This window comes from Azolla caroliniana, unplaced genomic scaffold (genome assembly GCF_043228905.1).
Source record: "Azolla caroliniana isolate FFs.n. ecotype wild unplaced genomic scaffold, voAzoCaro1.0.p SCAF_3, whole genome shotgun sequence".
In the NCBI taxonomy this organism is placed as follows: Eukaryota; Viridiplantae; Streptophyta; class Polypodiopsida; order Salviniales; family Salviniaceae; genus Azolla; species Azolla caroliniana.
In genome coordinates this window covers 21098880-21113069 of record NW_028230438.1, presented here as the reverse complement: position 1 = coordinate 21113069, position 14190 = coordinate 21098880, and the positions used below count along the sequence as shown (strand labels likewise).

At 36.7% G+C, this 14190-nt stretch overlaps 2 protein-coding genes across 3 annotated transcripts; one reads left to right on the top strand and one right to left on the bottom strand.

The window, feature by feature from the left end:
• Window positions 1-283: 283 nt before the first annotated feature.
• DET3 (vacuolar ATP synthase subunit C (VATC) / V-ATPase C subunit / vacuolar proton pump C subunit (DET3)) lies at window positions 284-8598 on the top strand. Its single transcript, XM_087316981.1, has 11 exons — window positions 284-469; window positions 599-667; window positions 994-1121; window positions 1217-1316; window positions 1399-1466; window positions 1566-1707; window positions 5652-5768; window positions 7381-7506; window positions 7969-8052; window positions 8138-8217; window positions 8303-8598. Exons 1-11 carry the CDS (start codon window positions 362-364, stop codon window positions 8403-8405), a joined length of 1125 nt encoding a protein of 374 aa, XP_087173107.1. The 5' UTR covers window positions 284-361; the 3' UTR covers window positions 8406-8598.
• Window positions 8599-10226: 1628 nt separating this feature from the next.
• On the bottom strand, window positions 10227-12383 carry LOC147866526 (uncharacterized). 2 transcript variants are annotated; one of them, XM_087316980.1, is made up of 3 exons: window positions 12113-12358; window positions 10942-11281; window positions 10227-10456 (listed from the first exon to the last, which is right to left on the bottom strand). In XM_087316980.1, exons 1-3 carry the CDS (start codon window positions 12265-12267, stop codon window positions 10400-10402), a joined length of 552 nt encoding a protein of 183 aa, XP_087173106.1. In that variant the 5' UTR covers window positions 12268-12358; the 3' UTR covers window positions 10227-10399. The 2 variants fall into 2 exon arrangements, with proteins under 2 accessions (XP_087173106.1, XP_087173105.1); XM_087316979.1 differs by lacking the exon at window positions 10227-10456 and adding an exon at window positions 10472-10738 and having other exon boundaries at window positions 12113-12383.
• Window positions 12384-14190: the final 1807 nt, after the last annotated feature.

Sequence of the window (14190 nt, the reverse complement as noted above, 5' to 3'; positions counted from 1 at the left end):
TTCCCTTTCTTTCTCTCTCTCTCTCACGCGCGCGCGCACACACAATTCAACCCCTTCTCTCTTCCCTTTCTCTCTCTCTCTCTCTCTCTCACACACACACACACACACACACACACACAATTCAACCCCTTCTCTCTTCTCTCTCTCTCTCTCTTACACACACACACACACACGTGTGTGTGTGTGTGTGTGTGTGTTTGTTTTGGTTTTACCTTGTTTTTAGAACACACCATCGGCCAGCTTCCTTCCTTCCTTCCTTCCTCTTCTTTCTCTTCTGTCTCAACACGAAGAACGAAGAAGCAAGAAGACGCAGAAGCAGCAGGAGGCAGAGACGGGAAGCGAGAGCATTCGTTAACCAAAGATGCGTTATCACCTGGTTTCTCTGCCTGTGCAGGACTCTGCAGCATCGATCTGGTCTTCTCTTCAACAGAGCCTCTCCAAATCGGCATTTGACACCCCTGCCTACAAGGTTTTTATATGCTTCACAATCTCTCTCTCTCTCTCTCTCTCTTTAGGTTTTTTCTGCACATTTTGTGTTTTTTAGGGTTTTCCAGTGTATTGTGATCTTTGGGAGTTTTGATCCTTCATTTTCTTGCAGTTGCACATACCTGATTTGAGAGTAGGAACGCTCGATTCACTGCTGGCACTTAGTGATGATCTGGTGAAGGTGAGGAATAATGTTGCTTAAATCTAGAAAAAAATCCTTGTTTTCTGTGTAGCATAGAGATGATCTGATGAAGATGAGGAATCGTGTGGCTTAACATTAGGCATTTTTTTTAATCTTATTTTAATTATGATACACTGAATAATGATCTCATGAAGACGAGGAATTGTGTTGCTTCAATATAAAGGATTTTCTCATGTATGTCCTGGTTCACATAACAATGTTTAGTTATGATCTGGTCAAGTTCAGGAATGATGTTTTACGTCAATATAGAAGTTGTTCTTGTTATTTTTGGTGTATTTTCTGGGTATCAATGGTTGGTTCATCAGGCCAACACAGTGGTGGAAGGGGTCACTCACAAGATCTGGCGTCAAGTGGAAGAGTTGGAGAGAATCCCAGGATCGGACTCAGGAACTCTGTCTGTAGATGGCGTCCCTGTTGACTCATATATCACAAGGTGGATGGCCATATATTTGACAAGTATTTAATGGAATTTACCGTATCTTACATTAGAAACTAACCATGGGTGGTGATGTTCTATTTTTCCCTCAGATTTACTTGGGATGAAGCCAAGTATCCTCTTATGAACCCCCTGAGGGAGACTGTAGATACAATACAAGGAAATGTAGCAAAACTGGAAGATGATCTGAAGGTTGACCAATGCAACTGTTCCTTTTTACTTAAGCTGTTACTTCTATTTCATTAGTTGATTATTTATTTATCTCAAACATCAGGTTAGAGTTGCGGAGTATAGCAATGTGAAGGGTCAGCTTAGTGCAATCAATCGAAAACAAACTGGGAGGTACCATTTTACATGTCTTCTTTTTATTTTTGAACTGTATATTTTAACTTGCTGAAAGCATTGTTTGTTCAACCATTATTGATACAATCGATTCTCCAGCATGGCAGTACGGGATCTTTCCAGTATAATTAAACCTGAAGATATTGTTAGTTCTGAACACCTGATAACACTTCTAGTGGTGGTTCCAAAGTACTCGCAAAAAGATTGGCTATCAAGCTATGAAACCCTCTCAACTTTTGTGGTATGTCTTTATCAAATGCATTTAATGCCAACCATATGAGTGACTGTACTTGTGTGAATCATTTGGATAATTGCTGTATATCTGCAATCTATCCTCAGTGAAATCTTCGTCTTGAGATTTTCAAATTCCTTCTTGTTTGCTAATTTTACTTCTCATAAATATTAATGCAAACATACTAATAACTTTTAATGTGCACACATTAGCAATTATCGCAACTTCTTTCCAGAATGGATAGATGGCATAAGATTGATAGTATTTCTTCCACAATAAATACCATCAAGCAATAATAGAAATAAGTGGAAATAAGGGCCTGAAAAAGTTTGTACATAGTGTTCACATGTTACAAATACATTCAGAAACCAGTTCCTCCAGACTAAGATATGGCCATGGAGTTTGTTATCTAGTAGTCAACTATCCTTATTCCTATGGTGCTTCCATAATCAAGCACTTCTCTATCATCAAATAAGAGATCCCCATTTCCAGAATCCAATATGATGTCTAGGGACTTGGACCTGGACTAACAACGATTGGCTTTTCATGCCTAACATTATCTTGATGGACAATTCCAGATACTCTGTTACGGGCATGACCATAAAATATCTTGTGGTGAGAATGTACCGTAGTATTCTATACACGTGGATAAAGTGTGATGGTTAAACGAGAGTGTAAAGAAGGGGAGGATTACTTTTAATCCTCGGGATTGAGACAACCCATTAGGCCAAGTGTGAACTTGCTTGGGGGCCTTGGGTTTGGCTATAAATATGAGGCCAAGCTACCCTCATTTCACCATCTCTTGACTACGTCAAGACTCCGTTCTTGTGGTGGGTCAACTCTTGTAGCGAGTGCGCCAGCACCATGTACGACTCGACGCCACAACGGTGATATGTGACACCGATTGAGGCTCAAGTCCTTCTCGATCCCTTCGTTCGAGGGTGGTCGGGTGGATCGGCACCCTTCTTTCTCTCTCTTCTTTCTTATTAATCTATCTTTGTTATCCTTATCATATGCTTACTTTAGAACATAGCTCTAACATACTCCTTTGCCATGTGTGGGAATAAAGCAACTAGAAAGAAAAATAAACTGATTACAACATAGGCTGTAACCAGGAGGTGCTATTTTTTTCCTATTTTATGGGATTATTTAATAATTACTTTACTTTTTATTTTCTTACAGACTCTTTGAAACTCTTGAAACTGATAAAAAAGACAGTGCATGGCCAGTGTGTAACAACCCAGGGCCAATGGTCCGTAGACTGGATTAACCCAGGCCGGTAACCTGTTGGAATTGATACACAATCAATTCTGTTAGCATTGGGTTCTGATGTGTGGGGATGAATGCACCTCATAGTAAAATTGTGCCTATAAAGTCTCTTTAGGTTTGGCCCAACATGAAGTCACTTAATAGTTATAAGTGAGTAGGCTAAGACATTTTTCTGAAGAGGTAATATTGGGGTACACAAGCAAGACTTGCCTTATTTGGCTTTAGAGCTGATGAAGACTCATTTTTGGAGTGCAAAAATCTTTAGGTCTGAGTCCTAACAGTGGATTTGCTCTTTTTGCTACGATGCCCAGTGAAGAGTACAGTGGGTTTTAGTTTCTAAAATAGGTGTAAACAGGTGGCAATGTTTTTAAGGTTGGGCTATCTTGCTGTATATTCAATAAAAACAATACTGAAAGAGGAGCTGATACAGAAGAAATTCGTTCATGTGTGCATGCATGTGCCAACCAATTCTCAAAAGGAAACATAGTCTCTGGAGTCTTGTGAACACAAAGGAAAGAGGCCAATCCAGAAAAAGATGTTTCATCCAGTTTCCTGAAAACAAATGCATCTCAACCTTCTTTGCATTGACACAACAATACTTCATTGAACCGTCAAAAGTTATAATGCATATCTGTAAAACTTTAAGGTTCTGATCAGAGCTAATAGTGCATCATTTTTATAGTGCCGAATTCTGCAGGTTCTATTACTGAACTGCTTCCATTTCTACTATGCTTAGTGGACATTACCTTGGAATCTTTATATGCAGCTGAAATTGGCTTAAACAGGCTGTTATTGTATCTTCATTATCAATAAAGAAATACCAAAAGAGATGCTGATCTTTATTCTTTGGAACAATGAGATGTCAACTTGTTCAGGTGCAATCTAGCTTCCTGGATGTGAAATTAAGTCTTCATGTCCAAATTCGTAAGTAGGTGAAATCAAGTCTCAGTGAGTCCAAAATCATGTTAAATTCTGGCTAAATTGGAGTTTTATAGTCCTCTAACGTCCTATACATAAGGAGAGAGAAACAGGAGGATTGTTCCCTGGGTTTGGCAGAGTGTAGTTGTAGCTTACCAGCTAAGGAGTTCCAAATATATAATCATAAGGGACAAATTGAAAAAAATGACCCTTGTAAGGTTTTGAGTGTATTTGGATTAGTGCTAAAGCCAAAGATGCAACCATATAATTTTGAGTGCATTAATTGTACTTTGCCAACTTCTTCCGTAGTCGTCATTGTGACAGTAGAGACTGATTACAAATTCATGAAATTTTGCCCTGGCATATGGATACAAATTCCATGATAGCAATTTCAAAAAATGTTTGTGTGAGGAATTTCAATGCAAATGCATTGCTATATATTAAAAATATCTGGCATAGCTTAGTGGTGCCCTGAGCCTTACTACCCAATGATGCAATTGCATTGTGTTTAACAAGTGGTTTTAAAAAGAAATTGATTCTATTTGCAATGGTATTTGACATTAGTAAATAATACATTTGATTTTATGTTGAGTTCCATCCTCTTAAAGTTTTATTGATAAAGTGCCTTCTTGAGCAATTAAATCCCCTCTTTCTCAATATGTATGCTACTTAAATAACTATATGCTCAACTCATCTCTTTCCTTTTTTTCAAGGGTTGACTCTGTGTTTTTGGGGTAATAACATAAATTAATTGGCTTTATTCTGGTAATAAGGCAACATTTACATATGTTAATTGGCACTTTATCGTCATTTTCTTTGGCTCATTCAACCTCCTTCGCACCGGTGTCTTCCTGTTCGTAGTTGGGCTCTTTCCAGAATCTTTGGGTATTTCACATTTTCATTGAAGTGTGCTTATATTGGGTCATTATCCTTAGCCCTAGTCATATATTTTCTTATTGTACGGATGGTTTCAGATTGTCTCTCCTCATTTTGTAACAAATATTTTGGTGTTATCTTGTCTTTTCCCTATTTGTATTCAAACCATCATCAAAAGATAGTTGAAGCCTGAAACTCATACACAAGTATAAATGGACCATATTAGGGAGAAGAGTCCGTGGCATGTTCACATTAAAATTCTGCTGTTGGTGATTACTTGTGGGCCAATCTACATGACATATTTAACTAGCTCCTCAAATTTAACTAGCTCCTCAAATTTGAACTTTCTCCCTCTACTTGACATTACACCATTTTCTGTAGCAGTCTTTTTTTCCAAGTACTCTTGGTGTAAGTGGATTTCATATAGTTTTGTGTGCTGCTGCACTTAAGATTGATGTAGTCTTTTTCCTTGGGACATGAAATGGAGGTGTTGCATTCTCTAAAATGCGGATTCTTTACAATCATGTATCAAATTATTTTCAATCTTACTGTGATCCTAACATATGACATCGCAATACAGTTCTGCTAGCTAGAAGAAGAACCTTATTAATTTGCCAATATAAGATTCTGTTGGTGCATATCTCTAAGCTTATTATACTTCAATAGTCTACAGCTCTTTTACTAATAATTGAGCAGAAGGTGACACATATTCTGTTTAATGTGGAGCATATTCAATGGTGAAATCAATAGATACGTCTTCTCTAATAATGATATATTCCTGAAAAGCATGTCTCAACATTATGATAAAGGTGTTTGTATCCGTTGAGACATTCTCCAAGCACATAAGTCTCTCTTTGTATTATATTTCAGATTTTGTTTGTGGTTTTCAGGTACCAAGATCATCAAATAAGCTACATGAAGACAATGAGTATGCATTATACACAGTCGTACTATTTAGAAAAGTTTCTGACACTTTCAAAACAGCAGCTCGTGAGAATGGTTTCCAGGTATATTTCTTTCTCTTTTCATGGTTGTATTTTCGCAGACAATTATTGGGTTACTATTTTAATTTTAGCAATTAGTTGTTTATGATTGTAAGTTTATGAACATATGATTTAGTCACACAATCCTCTATAATATCTTTTTCATTTTCCATGATTCAACAGAAATTCCCACACCCAGCCTGAACTTTTAGATATATGTACTTTAATATGCAATTGGCTTCCATTTCATATGGGTAGCATACGTACATTGGCACATATTTTGTCTTTGTTTTGAGTAATTTCATCTGCTTTATATATTGCCATTTAGGATGTTTCATGTGGCATCTTCTAAAATGTATTGTTGTGTGTATGATTGTATTGGACACCGTCATTTGTGGATGTCTGAAATCCTTGACTGCAGAATGGAAGTTTCAAACTTGGCAAACTTTGTGCCACTCAATAAGTAGAAAGTAAGTTGTCTAGTGAGTGGGGAGAGCAATAATAGAGAGTTTCATAAATCTAAGCCTTGTTGAAGGCTTAATCGTTTAGAAACATTACTTTATTTGGACCCCTAACTTCATAATAGCTGCATCAAGTTTTTCATTAGGCTTCCCCGAGCGGATTGTATAGGTGGTCTCCAAGGCATTCTCTGGGTATTTTAATCTAGCTATGCTCATTGCTCTTGGATTTATGGAAGTATTATGCAATTCATTACTTATTGTTAAGGATGATTTCTGTTTCAAAAGAGATAAAAAAAAAACTTTTGTGCAAAGAGAGCTCTTGTGTGGTCAATCTTTAGATGTTCTGGATAGGGAGCTCTGGTCTGACATGCATTGTTATCTATGTGAAATGTTTCACATAAGGAATATTTTCCACATCTTCTTGCCACTCTTTTCTAGTGAGCATCTAGCTAAACGGCCTGCCTGTCTGGGTAGCACACAGAAAATTTACAGAATCTGGTTTTCTGTAGGATTATGAGTTTCAAGAGGCATTCCTGCAGGTTTGTGCTTCTCAGCATTTATCTCGTGCTAGATATGATTCCTAAAGCTTTGCATGTTATTTTGAGGAATTACACTTAAACTATAAAGAAATTATTGCAAATTATTCCTTACAATGAAGTATTTCAAGGACTGGTTCAGTCTGTATATCATAATATTGTACATGTTTGATTTCACCTATCTCCATATTATCATGGAACAAATCTTAACAAAATGAATAGTAGAACAAAACATCAATTAACTTGGATTTAGTTTTATTGTTCACAGTAAAAGTAGACAATACCCTGATCAGCCCCAAGCATGGGTATGTCTTTATATTATTCCTTCAAAAGATGTACTACATCTACTGGCCTTTGTGATACTGTTCTTTGTTTATGATGAGGGATTTTGAGGGTTTATCAGAAACCCCGAAAATCTCTCATCATGATAGTCCCATAAGTTTGTGTAGGTGTTCACTGTTCAATTCGTTTTGGCTTATGGAATACTCTTATGCACACCTGTAGAATAAAATCTCACTTATTTAGTTTTTGAAGTTAAATTTATTTACATCTTGTTAATGGAAAAAAATACATTGTAAAAGCCTCTTTGTTTATTGCTCTGTGGTGTTAATTCTTCTTTTTGTTTAAAATGTGCTGTAGGTTCGAGAGTTTGAGTATGATCCAGAAGCTCAATCCAAAAGAGAGGAAGAGATAAAACAACTCACATTTGATCAGGAGAGCATGCGAACAGCCTTACAGCAATGGTGTTATGCCAGCTATGGAGAGGTAATATTTATTACAATGTGAGGTTATCCAATAGTCTATCAAAACTACCCTTCAAGTAATCAAAAAGCGTCATCATGCATGGATCACCTTTTATCTGGCAGCCATGCCACCATATCATAGATCATGGATTGGACATAAACAGGTTGCCAGCTTGTAAGGAACTATTGTCTGCAATACCTGTGTTGGATGATGAGTTCTCTGTCAGAGGAGATTTGGAATTATGAGCTATATTGCAAACTGGAGTAAACTAACAGATTTTACTTCTTTCTATTCTCTCAATGTTATGTTTTTGAAACAACTGACTACCTTTGATCAGCAACATCATAGCTAACTACTGCTATGTGTGGATTAAATACTCATGCTTGGGGATAAAATCTTATGGCACATGCTGAATTAATCTACAAACTTGCATGAAATCAGCAAGTGCTTGCTAATGCTGTATTTGGTTTTGCATGTTTACAGGTTTTCAGTGCTTGGATGCACCTCTGTGCAGTTCGGCTTTTCACTGAAAGTATCTTGAGATATGGACTTCCACCATCTTTTTTGGTAATGTACATATGATACTTTTGCAAAGATTCCCATTTTCTGATTTTACAAATTCTCATGAGGATACCTTTGAATTTATCTTCAGGCAGCTGTGCTGGCACCACCATTAAAAAGTGAAAAAAAAGTTCGTTCTGTTCTTGATCGTCTTGTTGGGGAGAAGGACAAGTATGTTTTACTAATCAAAATGCTGATTTTGATTTCAGAGATTTGTTGAGAATAACTATTCATGTCTAGGCATTTTCCTTTTCAGCTCATTTTGGAAAGCAGATGATGACGTTGCCATGGCAGGTTTAACTGGTGGTGACACTGAACTTCATCCATATGTCTCACTAACAATAAATCTTTCAGGATAGCATATGAAGGTGCAATGGTGAAGCTTTTTGCGAGTAGTGGAATCATAAAATGGACTCGCTAGTATATTGGTCTAGCAGAACGTGGTACCGACATTATTTCTATTATTTGTATTATAGCACTGTTAAGGAGATTATATAAATCTTAACCACTATGGCTCAAGGTGTTACACAATAAAGGGTAATTCTTTCATTATCCAGCATTTAAATGAGAATACCGTGTCTTGGTTTTTCATGAATACATGTATTTGTAAGCATATTGCAAATATCTTTTTGTGAGCATACCTGTGAACATAGAAATATTCCTTGGAAATTCACAAAGTGCTTTTTTGCCACTGAATAAAAGGAAGTTATGAATACAATCAGACTAAAGGTTATGTGAACAAAACTCGTTTGTAGGGATGAGTGTATATATTATCCAGTGCCATAAAGGACAAGCTGTACTTTGTGTAGAATGGCCATAGCATGGTCATTGTGTCATGAAAGCATGTAAAGTGCTTTTTGGCCACTGAATAAAAGGAAGTTATGAATACAATCAGACTAAAGGTTATGTGAACAAAACTCGTCTGTAGGCATGAGTGTATATATTATCCAGTGCTATAAAGGACAAGCTGTACTTTGTGTAGAATGACCATAGCATGGTCATTGTGTCATGAAAGCATGTAAAGTGCTTTTTTGCCACTGAATAAAAGGAAGTTATGAATACAATCATAGCATGGTCATTGTGTCATGAAAGTATAATGACCATACCTTAAGATTGTGAAGGCTGCATGCATAGATGTGACCATTCCTAGAGTGCACCAAATTATTACTTCTAAACTGCTGCACTAAATTATGATAAATGTACAGAAATTTTAGTGTACGTTAGAGTAATTATTGCTGGCTCCAATTGTACTACATACAATACATCTTCGGTCAACCTTTGAAAGCTACTAAGAAGCTGATTAGAAGGAATTGTGGTTGCTCCAATTGTACTAGTATGACATATCTGGAATCAACCTTCAAAAACTAGTGAAAGACTGATTTAGACTTTTATGCATGTTTCACGATCTTTGGCCATGGTACTGAACAGAAAATCCCATTACAATATACGTTTGTTATGAATCTTATTCAGTATTGTTGACTATGACAGTCCCTCTCAAAAAGCATCTATATAGTGAATAGCGTGCAACCACAATGACTTTTCAATTGCATCTCAAGTTTATGATTTTCCATGAGACTGTTCACTCTCAAAGACCATTCAGTAGTTTAGAATGTCATCATTTAGTTCTAAACTGCTGCACTAAACTGCATAGTATGTCATGATTCTGAGGACATTCAAGCATGTGCAGGATTGTAGGGTTTGAATTGTGGAAAGCAAGCTGATACGTCCATATATTCATTGAGTTGCGCCACATCACTAGTAGTGATATAACTCTTTCCATAAGTATGAATTGTTTGCATAAACCACAATGGGTCTACCACGATTTAGCAATCTAATGGTAGTTGATTAAGCTAGTTTGTAGGAGGTTTCTTCATCACATCATGGTTGATATGTATACGCTCATGGCTTACATAGATCTTTACCTCAATATGCAACTTTCTGAGAGCTGTTATTTCTACTCTACATAAAGTTTAATTTTCTACTTTTATTGTAGTGTCCAACAAAGCACATGACAAATGATGCTAACTGTGAGAGTTCACAACACTCACAGGCCAAATAATGCCAATTGGAAGAGTTCAAAACATCGATTCTGTCCATACAATAATGGCTTCGCCACATTGAGAGTCTGCTGTCACATTTACAGGCATGAAAACAGGTAACTAAAAAATAGCTCTAACATTGCAATAATTATTACAAATAGTTGACAATGTATAAATAATGACCATGTGCATTTTTGGCCCACTTATTGCAACATAAACCAAATACTTTTAACCCCTTTTCAGCAAAGAACCTCAAGGCAGTTTAAATAATACACAACGGGAAAGAAATATCTTATAGCTATTCTCATCGCTATTTAGTCATCAATCACAAATGTAACATTGTCAAATTTGTGGGTTGTATGATCTACCACCTGCAAAATAGCAAATTGGTTTAATTCCATAAGCAAACAAACATCTATAAAATAATTTTAAAATGATCAATCATTAGAAATATCAGCATGTATGGAAGGATTGCAAAGAAGCATTAGCCTTCACTCAATTGTGTAAGATGTAGTTCATTGTCGCCCATGTGGAGCTCAACAGAAAATGCCAGAGCTTCTACACATAGCACCTCATATCTCCGTTCTTTTTGCTTCATCATCAGGCTTCAAGCTTTTTTCAATTAACCATTTTATGCTTCTCAGACTGCAGCACTATAGTCAGTGCAGTGTTGTCAAACTTGATTGAGGATCAAGAAGATGAAAGACATAAAACATAACATGCTATGCTTCTAGGACCAAAATGCTATACACATTAATACAAATCTGATCTATATAAATATAATCAAACATTCATGGAACATATGGACACCAAGACAAACTAATGAAAGAAAGGTCCAGCATATATAGAAACTTACATTCGTATCAGAGAGCTCCAAGTTGTAAAAGTCCATTGTCTTCTCTTTGAAATAAGGACCGGAATGCCAAGTTCCTACCTCAAATTTCAAAAATGTTGGTCCCTCAACTCTGAAGACCTGGATGTCTTCTGGAGAAGGAGGAATGTAATAATGCCCAGCAGGAGACCTAACCACTCCTTTGCTTTCATTAATTTCATCATCATTTTTGAGAATGCTGGGTCTGGCCACTCCAATATACCATGGTAAAGCACCAACAGATCCCAAACATTGTGTTACACTCGCATGATGAGTTATATTACGAAAGGAGAGTGGTCTATCTTCCAATCTCATAATATAGAACCTGCAAACTGCAAGAGAAAGTTTATAAAACAGAAGGATAAACATGTGGAGGTTTTCTAGGAACACGGAAATCCAATTATCCATCCATCCACATAATATCATATGGATAGGTTAAAAACTTCAGTTTAGCGCAAATGCACTCTAAAAGCTTAAATGCACATGCTTCATAGACTATTCAGCAAAATAGAGAATCCTAAATACACCAGCAGAACGTTTATTGATGAATGTGATTAAAGATAAAGTGGAACGTCTGTTTTTGTCACTAGCAAACAAAGCATGCAAAAATATCATTTTTTGCATAAACGGGAGAGGAAGTGATAGAGTTATGTTTCACTAAACTGTGATCGATGTGAAAGAAGATGTGGTGGAAATGTTGTAGAAATAACCAAAACCATGAAAAACTGAAATTTAAGCAGAAATAAACGACATTGTAGCAGAAGTGTTTCATTTAGCAACAAAGGGATGGTCAAAATAGAAATTTCTGCGCAGAAAGAAGAGAAGATGTGAAAGACAATGTGGAACAAATGTATGACTGAGAAAAGTAAACAGGAATTTGCAAGGAGTGGAAAAAAAATCAGGAAACAAAGATTGAAACGTGTATACATTTTAACTTCTTCCGTTTAAAGACAAGGGGTTGTAAATTCATGTAACAAAGATTCACAATAAAGGGGAAGTAGAAGGAGACGAGAAAGCAAAGAAACTGCTGGAAAACCCTAACCTGAGAAACAGCAAGGCTAAAAGATGCACGAAAAAATAAAGAGAAAGTAGGGGGATGAAGAGATAAAGAGAGAGAATGGGAGGGGGGAAGGCTTGAGAAACCATAAACTCATACCTGGGAATTCCCGCAGACAGGTGAAGCTGCGCATCATCGTTTCCAAAGGAAGCGCCATCAGAAGAAGGAGAGATGACTTGGCCGAAAGGTCGGAATGCGGGAGAAGAGGAGGAAGCGAGGAGGGGAACGATGCTCTTCACAACTGTCGCCGCCATGGCCGTACTAATCTTTCTCTTTCTCTTTCTCTTTCCGCTTGTGCTTCTGCTTCTGTTTCTGTTTCTGTTTCTGGTTCTGTCAGCTGTGGGGGAAGGAGAGGTTAGGGTTTCTGTTTCCACGAGACTCTCTCTCTTCTCTTTCTCTGAGAGAACCTTTCTCGCTATTCCCCTGTTCCTCTGTTTCCTCCCTACCGTATACACCGTACACGCATATACATATATACACATCATAGTTCTAGCATTACGTCTCAAACGTGTCATACTCATACGTGAATATTCGTGTCATACTCATACGTGAATATTCGTATCATACTCATACGTGAATATTCGTATCACACGTGTCATACTCATACGTGAATATTCGTATCATACTCATACGTGAAATGGCTCCAAGTATGATTGGAATCCATTCGTCTATATTTATTTTTTATTTTTACTTTTATTACTCTAAATTATTATTTTTTTAATATGAAAAATAAAAAATAATCAAGATTTTTATAGACAAAAATCAAGACCATAAATTCATTGAAAACTAACAAAATAGCATCCAAATTTCTAAACATGAACCAAAATTTATCCAAATTTCAAACTTCAAACATGAACATTAACCTAGAAAGTAGCTCTAAATTCATAGTACTAATAATTAATCTCATCTCTCTACTCTTGAGGTGCAGCACTAATAGTTATGTACATTTGTTTTGGAAGATGAGGAATAACTTTCTTGAGAGCCCTCAAAATTAGTTGTGGGGATTTTATCCATAATGATACTTCAATGCATTTTGCTTCCTATTGATCTATAAAGGAAAAATTCTCTATCAATACTGTAACGCATTTTGCTTCCTATTCATTTGTAAATGCATTCACGTATATGCTTTACATGTGTTATAATTCAATGCATTTTGCTACCTATTGACAAGCTAAAATGCATTTTACTTGGTAGTGATATGCAAATGAAATCCGATGATTCAATTCATTTTATCCTTCCTATTGTTACATAATGGTGTTTTATTTCCAATCAATGCTCTAGTACATTATCCGTTGTATCGATACTTCATATTGATACTCCATTGCATTGGACTTCATTTTGATACTCTAATGCATCTTTCTTCTGATCAGTACTTACATCCATTGCACTTTCTGTTGATATAATTGCGCGTCGTAGTTACCTACCCTAAATCTTATTTTCACAATTTTCTCCTCACAAAAATCTGATTTTCACTCAGAGCTCTCGATTCTCTACAGTCGACTCTCAGTTACAACTCACAAACACTTAGAGCTCTCGATTCTCAGTTCAGATTCACGATCACTCAGAGCTCTCGACTCTCTGACTCGTCACTCCTCACAACGCGACGATGCGTCAGAACCCCCCCCCCCCCCCAAAAAAAAACACCCAAAAAAACCCCAAATTAAATAAATAAAAAACCAAAAACCAAACAAATATCGCGTATCATACGCGTACGTTTGCAAACGTTCGCGTACGTCCAATAAATTGGACGTACACGAATATTAGGAACTATGATACACATACATACACAAATGTACATATACTCATCGTATACACATAGATACACAAAATGTACGTATACATATCATATACGTATACACATACACATATGTACATAAAACTATATACACATACACCATTTTTTGTTGTAAACCAATTGTCTCGTGGGCCAATTTTGGTCTTAGAAGACGTTACTATATCTTTCTTTTCTTTCTTTCTTTACACTTTTGAGTTAAATGAATGGTTCCAACGATCGGTTGGAAAGATACGCGTGGACCCTCTTTGAACGGGGAATTCGCTTGCAGTTGGTTGCCTCCATCTACACGGTTTCGCCCAAATGCCCATTGTAGCCCCCACTAAAAACTCCCCAAAGTAGCACCTCTCGCACTTGCCTTTGCGAGAGAAGTTGCGTGTATTTG

Bases quoted from the DNA above. Each gene is read 5' to 3' on its own strand.
- DET3 (XM_087316981.1), top strand. From the start codon at position 362: ATGCGTTATCACCTGGTTTCTCTGCCTGTGCAGGACTCTGCAGCATCG. The intron at 470-598 runs GTTTTTATATGC...ATTTTCTTGCAG, and splicing joins TTGACACCCCTGCCTACAAG to TTGCACATACCTGATTTGAG. The intron at 8,053-8,137 runs GTAATGTACATA...ATTTATCTTCAG, and splicing joins GACTTCCACCATCTTTTTTG to GCAGCTGTGCTGGCACCACC.
- LOC147866526 (XM_087316979.1), bottom strand. From the start codon at position 12,267: ATGGCGGCGACAGTTGTGAAGAGCATCGTTCCCCTCCTCGCTTCCTCC. The intron at 11,282-12,112 runs GTATGAGTTTAT...TGCAGTTTGCAG, and splicing joins CTGTCTGCGGGAATTCCCAG to GTTCTATATTATGAGATTGG. The intron at 10,739-10,941 runs GTAAGTTTCTAT...CACTGACTATAG, and splicing joins TGGAGCTCTCTGATACGAAT to TGCTGCAGTCTGAGAAGCAT.